General features: G+C 44.8%; 1 protein-coding gene across 1 annotated transcript; it reads left to right on the forward strand.

The window, feature by feature from the left end:
* Positions 1 to 11,636: 11,636 nt before the first annotated feature.
* On the forward strand, positions 11,637 to 11,948 carry LOC306893304 (regenerating islet-derived protein 3-gamma-like; the record flags this gene model as incomplete). Its single annotated transcript, XM_079455072.1, has 1 exon — positions 11,637 to 11,948. The coding sequence occupies one exon, from the start codon at positions 11,637 to 11,639 to the stop codon at positions 11,946 to 11,948; it is 312 nt and encodes a 103-aa protein (XP_079311198.1).
* Positions 11,949 to 12,666: the final 718 nt, after the last annotated feature.

A 12,666-nucleotide genomic window follows, 5' to 3' on the forward strand; every position in this document is an offset into this window, starting at 1 on the left:
GTGGGTCCTGTTTTGTTTTTGTCGAATGCGTGGGGAGCCGGTTTGACAGTTCCGCACGTGTTTGGTGTCTGTAGGGGTCAGCTGTGGCAAAGTGGTTAGAGTGTTGGGCTTGTGATGAGAAGGTGCCAGCAGGTCGAATCTCAGTGCCAGCAGGTCATGCCTGAAGTGTGCTTGAGCAAGGCACCTTACCCCTGATTGATCTTCAGTAATGTGTCACTGTAAAAAACTACTTGTAAGTCGCTTTGGATAAAAGCGTCTGCCAAATGAATAAATGTGAAATGTAAAGGTAAGTCATTTGCCCCGCCCTCCGTGTCTCTGTCAGGCTATCCCTCTCATCGGGTTTCCATCACATATTTACCCTCACGTGCTATCTCCTCCCGTCTCTCGCCTCTCCCGAGAGTTCGGTCGGGTCGAGTCTTCTCCTCGCGGGCTCTCGTGGTATCGAAGGTGCTTCTAGCCCGGATCTCCCGAGGTGGAGTTTCTGCTCTCCTGTAGTCCCGGTGGGTCGAGTCCTCGCCCCTCCGGGCTACGTGGTCATTGCAAGACTGTGCCGACTGGAGGAGTTAATCATCTGCATTCAATAAAGGATCTCTTCTTTTCCCGCATTTGCGTCTCCAAACCTTTTTGTGTTCCAGTGTCAGGACGTTTTTTTGACTGTCTATTAATAACTGTTCTATTTTTAATAATGACTTTATTAAATATATCCCACCCCATGCAAAGGTGTGTCCAAAAGACCCTTGAGGGGCCAAAAGGGAAGGTTTTTCTACGTCTATTTATGACATCTTCTGAACGCCTTATAATGTGGGTACTTCTTTACAAAGTAAATACCACGCCCCTAGCAACCAAACACATTAGCCCAGCAACCGTTTAGAAAGACTTTTATCTCTGCTTCAGAACATTGTAGAGACATGGGGTTTGGTTTGTTTCATTAGTGGCTTAAAATGTTATCACCCTAGTGACCAGTTCCGCGGTCTGTGAACAAAGCACCACTCACATTTTCAACAATAATTACTAGAAGCTTTGCTAAAGTGATTGGTTAGTAAAACTATTTTCTTAAACATTATTAAAGTCATATAAGTATCTCTATCAATACTGTGTACCCACCTCAGACATTTATAAGATCTTTAAACACAATGAACCCCTCATAATTTATTTTCAAACAAAATCTGTTACTTTATAAATGTTTAATATGAACATATATAATGCTCTCAATAACATTATTGGTTTAGTGAAAAGCACATTTCTTCTTAAGGTGCCTTTAGTCTCATTGTACCTACAACACACAGTGATAGACTTAAAAATAATATTATTACACAGGAAAAACATTACACGTTCAAAAGTGTTGGTTCATGGTTATTGACGCGAAGGACACGTACTGCATGTCTCGGTCCACTCTAAGCTCAGACCGTTTCTTCTGTTTGCCTGTGAGGGTCAAGCATACCAGACAAAGTTCTTCCCCCTGGTCTGGCCCTGTCTCTCCGTGCCTTTATAGAGGTTGTGAAGGCTGTTCTCAGCCAATTGGTTCAGTCTGCCACGGTTATTTCCTAAGCAACAGGGTATAGTCCTATCTGTGGTGGACCAACCATATTAAGTTATTTAAATAAATTTACACAAAATAGCTTATATTCGTATACATTTATCCAAAAATTGTATATTAGTCTCCGAATGTTATAGAAAAACATGTTTCTACCAATATTACTGGACCAAGACCATTACCGTGGATGCTTATAAACAGTGGAAAGTCCCCAGAGTTTATGCAAGGTTGGTTCACTTATTAGGTATTACTTAGGTGTGTAGTAACTGTTGTGAATAACAGTGCCCACTGCATGAAAAATATATGTAAAATATATTGTATATCTGTGAGAAAATATAAAATATATTGTTTATCTGTGTGAAAGAGGACAGAGATTGTCTAGACAGGATGTAAGTGTGGAGCAAAAGGTGTCAGCATCTAGAGATGCAAAGTTTGAGGGAAGAGAGGATGACACTTTAGCAGAGAGGGTTCTAGGGGAGAGAGAGCGAAGGTTCCGTCTAAAGTAACCAGGTGGTAGTGTTGCACTTTCAACCCGCAGCTCTACATATGTCTGCCAGAGGGGCGCCCTGAGCCAGTGTCCACGAGGAGGCCACACCCCTGGTGGAGTGCGCCCTCACTGCGAGCAGGCACGGGAGATCTTGAGATCGGAAAAGCCGCAGGTTCACCATCTGGTCCCGAAAAGGAGTGGTGGGAACTTTGGGCACATAGCCGGGCCGGGGTCTCAGGATAACGTGAGATTGACCGGGCCCGAACTCTAGGCAATCCGTGGCCACGGAGAACGCTTGTAGGTCCCCTACACTATTGATGGAAGCGAGCGCCACTAGGAGAGCCATCTTCATCGAGAGATGAGGAAGAGCGCCGTCCCCGAAAGGGCTCGAAGGGGGACCTCAGGAGGCCCGCCAGGACCACATTGTGGTCCCAAGAGGGTATGGAGCACTGGCGAGGAGGATTCAACCTCCTCGCACCCCTCAGAAACCTAGTGACCAGGTCGTGTTGTCCCAGAGACTTCCCACTAACTGGTTCGTGATGAGCGGCAATGGTGGCTACATACACTTTCAGCATGGAAGAGGGAGAGATTGTTCTCGAGTCTCGTCTGCAGGAAGGACAACACTCTTCCGATCGAGCATCTCCGTGGGTCTTCTCCGCGAGAAGAACACACTGACGAGGAAAGGCACCACATAATGGCGTATAGCCACCTCGTGGCCGGGGCCCTCACCTGAATAATGGTCTCCACCACCCCTGGGGGTAGACCACTCAGGATCTCCTCGTCCCATCCAGGAACAAGACATGGAGGTTCCACATCTGCCACAACGTGCCCTTCACCTGCGAAAGAAGGTCCTCCGTCAGGGGAATCGGCCAGGGGGGAGTTGTCGTCAGAAGCATAAGCTCTGAGAACCAAGTCCGGATGGGCCAGTAAGGCGCAACTAGTAGCACTTGATGCTCCTCTTCCCTGACCTTGCACATGACGTGTGCAATGAGGCTCACTGGGGGGTAGATGTACTTCCGCTTGTCCCGCAGCCAGCTGTGCGCCAAGGCATCCGTGCCGAGGGGGGCCTCGGTCAGGGAGTACCAAAGCGGGCAATGGGTGGTGTCCAGGGATGCGAACAGGTCCACCCGTGCCTGCCCGAACTGCACCCAAATGAGCTGGACTGCGCGGGGGTGGAGCCGCCACTCTCCGCGGGGCGTCGACTGACGAGAGAGCGCATCGGCTGTCTGGTTCAGGTTGCCCGGGATGTGTATGGCTAACAAAGACTTCTTCATCTGCTGGTTCCACAGGAGGAGGCGTCGGGCGAGTTGCGATAACTGCCGCGAGCGAATACCACCCTGACGGTTGGTATACGCCACGGCAGTCGTGCTGTCCGACCGGATCATCACGTGCTTGTCCTGCACGAGGGGTTGCAACCTCCTCAGTGCAAGTAGCTCCGCCAACAACTCTAGGCGATTGATATGCCAGCGCAGGCGGGGGCCCGTCCACAGACCCGACAGCCAAAGGTGTCTCTCCTGGACCACTAGTGTGGACATCGTCCGACCCAGGGCCCACGCTGTCACCTTAGTTGCCCGGAGAGCAAGGTCAGTGGCCGTATGGAGCTCCTGCATAAGCCCCGGGTCGGTCTTCCCTTCGTGCAACGCTTTCAACGCTTTAGCCTGGTAGACCTGCAGGATGGCCATAGCGTGAAGTGCCGAGGCGGCTTGACCCGCAGCGTTGTAAGATTTCGACACCAGCGATGCTGAAAACGTACACGCCTTGGAAGGGAGCCTTGGTCGATCCCTCCAGGTGGCAGCCGTCTGCTGACACAAGTGCACCGCAACGGCACGTTCCACCTGGGGTATATCGACGTAGCCCTTAGCCGCCCCGTCGTCGTGTGAAGTGAGGGAGACCGAGCTAGTCTGACGTGTACGCGCCGAGAAGGGGGCGTCCAGGTCCGACTAAGCTCCTCATGCACTTCCGGGAAAAATGGTACCGGAGCCGACCACGGCCTCCACGTGTCCAACCACGAGCGTTGGGGAAGGGGCGGTGTGGTGCACTGCAGCCCAAATACTCGCAGCGGCCCGGGAAAGCATGGTTGACATCTCAACGTCTGCTTCTTCCTGAGCTCGACCTCCCAGGGGAGGGAGCTCTAAGGAATCGTCGGGGTCGGATGCCAAGAGGTCGCCCTCCGATGCTGCAAGCGACATCTCATCATCGTCACGCCCCGTGTCAGAGTACGTGATGGAGGAGCAAGGCGGCATACCGCCTTTTCCGGAATGGTCAGACGAGCGAAACAGGGCGTGAACGGTCCGCGAGCCAGTGGCTGACGGTTTGAGGCTCACGGTAATCCCCATATCACCCTCATTGTTCCCGAGGCTGATGGCAGGGCTGACGCCGCTGCAGCCGCCAGTCGGGAAGCACTCGAGGTGGTGGCTGATTCTCCAAAGAACACAGCCACTCGTGACCGCAACGTCTGGATCATCATTCGCCCGCAGTGCGGGCATGACGTATCCACAAATGCTGCCTCAGCATGCCGGAGACCCAGACACCTGAGGCAGACATCGTGTCCGTCCCCCTCCTCGATGAGTGCTTTGCACCCACGAGCACAGCAGGACATGCCGCGCTGGAAAGAAATTGTTCTTTTAGTAGTGAAAGATCTAGTTTATTTCCGAGACGCCCAGGGGAAGTCTCTGGAGAAGGGACAGTCCGCTGCACCACGTCGTAAGACCAGCAACAGTAGAAGTAGAACTGCGAAGTCGTCAGCATCAGGATGCAAAGGCTCCGAAGAACAAAAGGTGAATGAATGCAGCACGCTGGCTCCCTTTTATACCTGGATATCATTGGCCTGTTTAAGTCAGTCAGAGATGATAGGTTCTCAAGTCAAACCCCATTCTGTCACACATGAATTGGGCTGTAGCTCTTGCACTAAAGCATGAAACGCAGGCTGTTCTACCACAGTAAATGGTTAAAGACTCTGAATTACAACATTTATGACTGCGTTGTCTACTGTTGTGGAATTTTCTTATTCCTTAATCAAGGTGAGTCAATTTTGACAAACGCAATATACAGAGACATCAGGTACTTTGCAAAGTATTTTATTGTCGTTTAATCTGCATCATAAGCAATGAGCATGGTGCAGAGCAAAGGCGCTCTTTCCTTCTGCACCCAGAGTTTATATATTAAAACGTGAAAACCCCCTCCCTTTGCCCCCTAGCCAGAATCCCGAGCTGGTTTCCGAGAAGTGATGCCCGTTATTCCAAACAGAACATCTTGGCCTCTGCTCGAGGGCAAAGGCAGAGTGGTATGACGCGTATAGAGAAAAACATGATAACATAGAGAAGAAAACATGGATAAAAACTTCATAAACATATAGATAGACACATCAAGAAGCTAGACTAGAAAATTTCCATTACATTCCCCCCTTTTATCATATATGATAACCAAAATCTTTATGCTTTGACCATGTAAGATGAGCAACGCCCTTTCTCTTACAGGTTTCATTCTTCTATCTAAACAGTTCTTAAAATCCCACTAGAATCGGTAACACCACCTGCTTCAGCCTTCGTCACTTTCCATATTTCCACTCTTATTTGGGAAGTTGCTCCCGTTCCCTCATAACTAAAATTTTTCTGAGTTAGAGCTAGTCTAAAACTTTCTCTTTTTCCTTTTTATTTGGCCGTCCCAGGGGACATAATGGCCCACATTTTCAAATTTTGTTGCCTTATCCAGAACATCAACTGAGGTACACGTACCTCTACATAAATACATATTTGTTCCCCAGTACCTTCAAATTAGGGTAACACTGTCCCTCCCCATACCATTTTATTAAACTTGGAATATAGTGTTGCACAAAAACAAAATTCTATAATCTCTAATTTCTCGGGGTTCGATGCGTCCCCGACTGGAACAGTTGATTCCCTTTGTCAGCACGACCATTGCGAAGAGCCATTGTGGATGGAGTTGCCCCTCCTTGGACCTTTTTGCAGTGGGAGGTGTGTCTTTCCCACGACTTCCTGGAAGCTGTGTAATGATTTGTCAGCTCCATGTGCTACTGCTCTTTTGACCTGCACAAACATTTTGAGAGCAAAAAACACAAAAACACATTGCTTGTAACATCCCCCCTTTTGACACGTGGTCTAGACCACGTGTCAAAATTGCAAAAGCAGGGAAAAAATGTTTTGGCAAACAGGTGAGGCCATTTGGGCCCCCCCAAACATTGTCTGTGTATTTACATGAGCACTCCTTCCAGAGTGCACGCTCAGCTGGTTCTGCAAAATGTTTGCATCTCTGCAAGAGAAAGAGTTTTGTTAGTGATTTCTGGAGACAATCTGTCTGTCTCTGATGTTGCTTGCTTTGCTGCAAGGTCAGCTCGTCGGCTTCCTGCAAAAAAATAGTTTCAGATACAAAAGTGTGTGTGGCATAGTCACACACAACAATGGCTGATGGGATAAGAATGGCAGAAAGCATATCAGCAACCTGTGTGTAAGAATCTTTTTACCATCAGCTTTTAAAAAGTTTCTGTGTTTCCACAGTGTGCCAAAATCATGAGTTACACCAAATGCATTTCTACTCTCTGTGTGAATGTCTACATTTTTATTCTTTGATAATTTGCATGCGTGTGTGAGTGCAATGAGCTCTGCTGTCTGAGCAGAGAAATGGTCCCTAAAAATGATATCAATTGCTTCTTTGCTTTTGGACTTGCGATGTCTGTAATTGCTGACACGCTTTGCGGACAGCTGTCTGCCGCGGTCAGTAATTTCGTGACCCAAAAAACGAACAACTTGTTTTGCCAGCTGGACTTGAGACATTTACTTTTTGTACTTTTCTCTTATCTTTTAAACTGGAAACAAAGGCCTGCGCACCGGTATATTTGGACATGGCACAACTATGCCTTTTTTGAGAAACTCATTAAATATCGGCCTTATGCCATTGAGGTCTTCTGATTTGAGGCTTCTGTTTTGAGGGGGAATTGCTGTTTGCGTGGACGAAAATTACCCTTGGGCGTTATCACACAACAGGTTCACAGTTCCTAATCAACCAAACATAATATTTTCCTGTTATCAACAGTTGTACGGGCACCTTTCCCAAAATTTCTGGTATGTCAATACTCTTCATTAATCTTTTTGTGTGTGAAAACACTTCAAGTCCCCTTGTTGCTGACAGACAGGCATGATTCTCACGATGGGCATGCAACAAATTTGAATATTGCACGTCGTCCCTTTTAACCCATTCTATGGCGTGCGCATATTTGTCAGCAAAACACCCACAGCTCCCCACACCATTGTAATCAACGTCATGAGGCTCTGTGAGGCAATACTTTCTACATCGTACTTACGTAATTCAATATTACATCGTACAGCTGTACGAGCGCTGCACTCGGGTCGTGTTGGTATCATGCTCAATCTGTCATCATACACATTATGACTCTGCCCAGCAAATGAATCGGGCAGCAGTCAGACATGAGAAACCTGTGTTGATATTTGTCACTCCCCAACTCACATTGCACCCTTTTGACATAAATTATTTTACATTAGAGCCACTGGCATTTAGGGAAAACACAGCTAGTTTAGACTCTGGCAAATTTAAACACTTCTTGTGAATCACAGTAGGCTATTCGTTGCCCCTGAATCTATCAAAAATTCAAGCGGTTTGTTGCACACAAGCATTGTGCATTTTAGCAAAGTTCAGAAAGCGGTTTCATTCATCATGGAATGTGAGCTAAGCAGATCTTCATTGCATACAGTAGGAAAAAGCATTTCTTCATTGCATATGCTAAGGGAAATCATACTCACCACCCTCGGAATGATGCCTCACCTCCTCACTTCCATCTACCTTTTCTCTTGACCTCCGTGATCTCCGAGGCTCAGGACAATCTTTGTGCCAGTGCCCCGTTCTTCCACAATTGAAACACTTCTCTGGATCATAATTACTAGAGGGTTTAAAACCTCCACTCCCTCGCCATTTTCCTATTCTTCCGTGTTCTCCTCCGATATTCATTAGAGCCATGTGGAGTTCTTTATCTTGTGTGTTTTTCTTCTGAAGCTCTTTCTTGCCTGTTTGTCTTTCGGCGTGTACAGCATGACGGACGATCTCACTCATTCTCATGTGATCTGGCTCGATGCACGATTTTTCCACTTCTCGTCTCAGCTCTTCTCTGAGTTTCCGCAGAAAAGCGGACCTGAGATGTCCTTCGAACGGACCAATGTCCGGTCCGTCTGCATCAGGTTGAAGTCCAGAATGTTCTTTAAATACTTCCTCCACAGGCCATTTACCCTGTAACTTTCTCAGGTCAGATGGTTTCAGTTTGATTTTTAACAGTCTCTCTAATTCTTTCATTGAGGGTGAGAATTCCTTGCAAAATGTCAAAAGTTCTTCAGCCATCAATACTCCCCCTTTCTCTGGTGAACTGAGATGTTCAGCTGCCTCTTTCATTTCGGCTTTGGTCCAGGGTCTAAAAACTAGTTCGGGTCCCTCTGGACCTGCCACCTCGACCATAGGGAACTGCTGTCCATCTTCATCGAAAGATTCTTTGCGATAAAGGTCGTTAGACGTATTCTGCCATGCGGGTGAAGTATCCGTCTGTGTCTGTCTTTTTACCGCTCCTCTCGTCACGGGAACTCTGGCGACCGGAGGGGCTGGATGGTCTTTATCCTGCTTTGGGGTTACCACGGGCTGTGGCATGTGCGGCACTGGTGCTGGTGGGGGCACTGGAGCTGCCTCGATCGGGTTCAGATGTCGGTGAGGAGGGACACAATCATCCTCCGGTTGGTTTTTGTAACAAGTCATAGATGGGGGTAAAGGAGACAGAGGGGTTAAATCAATATACTCAGGCAAAACAGGGTACAATGGAGCATGCGGCGGTGGGGGTGTATGACACGGCCGTGGAAGTTCTTCCAAAGCCTTTTTTTTAAAAACATGGTCACGTCTATTTGCTTCCTTTTCCCATAATTCTAAACATTTACACGCTTCGTCATATTTTTCCCTTTCTTTTGTAGACATTTTAAATATGTCTTTTTTCCCCATGTGTTCTCTTATTTTCCCTAATTTTGTGGTACTAAATGTACCGTTTTCTGGAAAGTTAGCTTTTTCTATTAAATAGGGTACGCCTTGTAAACTTCCCGTTCCCCACCTTTTCCTCATTTCTCTGTATGTTGGTTTATCCATATTCATATGGGATCTTCCTTGTCCCATTTTTCACGATTCAGAGTAGTCCCCCTCTACAGACTGTTTAGAAATGTTCTTTCTATTTCAGAGTAGTCCCTGCTCTACAGACTTTTTAGAATTCTATTTTATTTCAGAGTAATCCCTGCTCTACAGACTGTTTAGAAATGTATTAATTCGGAGTAGTCCCTGCTCTACAGATTTTTTTGAAATTTACTATTTCAGAGTAGTCCCTGCTCTACAGACTTTTTAGAAATCTACTGTTTCAGAGTAGTCCCTGCTCTACAGACTTTTTAGAAATCTATCTGACTCACCACTTTTCCTTTTTGTGCCTTGCACTGAGTTCTTTTGGGATCACGTCAGCTTGGGGTCCGGAGTAGAGTTCTCTCGTCCCTGTATGGGGTTAGAGCTGGATTTGCTATGTCCAGGATGATCAGTCAACTCTAGTCCGTTCTCCGTCAGCCTTGTGATCCCATACCTCGTCGCCAAATTGTTGTGGAATTTTCTTATTCCTTAATCAAGGTGAGTCAATTTTGACAAACGCAATATACAGAGACATCAGGTACTTTGCAAAGTATTTTATTGTCGTTTAATCTGCATCATAAGCAATGAGCATGGTGCAGAGCAAAGGCGCTCTTTCCTTCTGCACCCAGAGTTTATATATTAAAACGTGAAAACCCCCTCCCTTTGCCCCCTAGCCAGAATCCCGAGCTGGTTTCCGAGAAGTGATGCCCGTTATTCCAAACAGAACATCTTGGCCTCTGCTCGAGGGCAAAGGCAGAGTGGTATGACGCGTATAGAGAAAAACATGATAACATAGAGAAGAAAACATGGATAAAAACTTCATAAACATATAGATAGACACATCAAGAAGCTAGACTAGAAAATTTCCATTACACTACCTTTTTATTATTCACAATCTTCGTTTCTCCCAATTTCAGTTGTCTGGAAGTGGAGGGAACTGGGTTTTCAGCTTTTCTTTTTCGAGGGGCTGTCAGGGCATTGTATCTTTCCAAGTGACTTGAATGCTTTCTCTGGAAAGGCAGGGGGTTAAAACAAATCATGAACATCATATCTTCACAGCAATATATCTCAATTTCATAAATGAAGTGCACATTTCATGTGTTTTTACATGTACCAAGAGGGTTGAATAACTAGCTAGCCTACATCAATCGCAGACAGGCTGTTCAAGTAGCTACCAATCATACCTTGCGTGTAAACCTAGTCAAATAGAAGCCTAAATGCATTTTCATCATTTTACATTGAATTTCTTTAGACACACTACACATTCTATGAACGATATTGACAAGTAAATGGCATTTTTAAGGGGTAACGTTAGGCTATTTCTAGCCAAAGTGCCTTGGTGTTAATGAGCTTTGCTACTAGTCTGCAGTTTTCTAGCTTAACTTTGCACAATGCAACCGATGTCCACGTTTATTATTAGCACAACGTATGAGCGTATTATATCCAGTTTGCGTAAAACGACATATTAGCCTTTAGTTCATATCACAGTCAAACTGAAATTTACTTACCTCTATGTGTTTCTTTAGATTGGATGGGGAATTCTTGAAAGAATAATTCGTATGCTTCTGAGGCAGACAGAGAAGGCACTTAAAAATGATCGATTCGTTCTTCCTTTCCACTACTTCAAATAGTTTGCTTAAATATGGCCATGGGTGCTCAATTTCAATGTCTGGCGCTTCTTCCATTATTGTATTGGTTGGCAATAAACGGGACAGCGAAAATTCGGGGATATACAGAGCTGAAGGGAAGAAGGTGAAAAAATTATTTATTGAATAATCTCAATTGGGCTTTATTGCTCAGTCTAGCTCTATCAAACTTTGTCTGACTAGAAACAGATTCAATAGGTGTTAACCTTGCAAGATTACAGTATCACAACGAATCAAATCCTGACGTTATTATGAACCTTGAGATGGAGACCATTGGAGACCCATATCAGCATTGGACACAATATAACTCCCAAAGAGATTGAATAAGTACGAAATGTAACAAATAATAAGACAAATAATGAACAAACAAGGGCTTTGAAATGTCACCAGGATTGAGGTTTGTGAGTTTCTATTGCTGATGGAGGAATATAGATGAGAATAGATGAGAATAGTTTACAGATTGAAATCAAACAGCATATATTACAAACTCAGAAATCGGACACCATGAGATTGTCTTGTTTTTCTTGTTTTCAAGTGTTTTTATGGCTCAAGTCTGACGTGTTTTAAAATGTGATTTGATTCTGAGTCGCTGACTCGAGCGCTAATCTCTGTGAGACACTAACAGACTCAAATCTGTCAGAATCTGCTTCTTCAATACAAACGTCAGTAAATGATGATCGTGTGGTGTCAGCTCACTCCTGCTTAGATCCAGATCTGAGTGAATGTGTTTGAATCTAAACTCTCTCTTTCAGCTCTCGGTTCAATATCTGAATGCATTCAGCGCCGCTATCACTACATAAACATGAATAAGAACTGGACTGAAGCTCAGAGATACTGCAGAGAGAACTACACAGATCTGGCCACAGTCAACAACATCAATGACATGAACGAGCTGATGAAGACTGTGAATAACAGTCAGGTGCATGTCTGGATTGGACTGAAGAGAACAGATTTTTATGAATGGAAGTGGTCTCTGGGTGATCCTGTGAAATATCTGAACTGGGAAACTGAACCATCAACTGACACAAATAATTGTGTTTTTATGAGAAATGGAACGTGGCGTCAGCAGGACTGTAATGTGCCGTCACAGTTCATCTGCTACAATGGTGAGTGACAGCAAACCTTCACAAAACATGATCATAAGAAACAATAATAAACATCACAGTTAAGACACAGAACACGCGATCATAAGAAACAATAATAATCATCACAGTTAAGACACAGAACACACGTGATCATAAGAAACAATAATAAACATCACAGTTAAGACACAGAACACGAGATCATAAGAAACAATAATAATCATCACAGTTAAGACACAGAACACGAGATCATGAGAAACAATAATAATCATCACAGTTAAGACACAGAACACGCGATCATAAGAAACAATAATAAACATCACAGTTAAGACACAGAACACACGATCATAAGAAACAATAATAAACATCACAGTTAAGACACAGAACACGAGATCATAAGAAACAATAATAATCATCACAGTTAAGACACAGAACACGAGATCATAAGAAACAATAATAAACATCACAGTTAAGACACAGAACACACGATCATAAGAAACAATAATAAACATCACAGTTAAGACACAGAACACGCGATCATAAGAAACAATAATAATCATCACAGTTAAGACACAGAACACGCGATCATAAGAAACAATAATAAACATCACAGTTAAGACACAGAACACGCGATCATAAGAAACAATAATAAACATCACAGTTAAGACACATAACACGCGATCATAAGAAACAATAATAAACATCACAGTTAAGACACAGAACATGCGATCATAAGAAACAATAATAAAC

Source organism: Barbatula barbatula, assembly GCF_947034865.1.
Source record: "Barbatula barbatula genome assembly, chromosome: 4".
Taxonomy (NCBI): domain Eukaryota; kingdom Metazoa; phylum Chordata; class Actinopteri; order Cypriniformes; family Nemacheilidae; genus Barbatula; species Barbatula barbatula.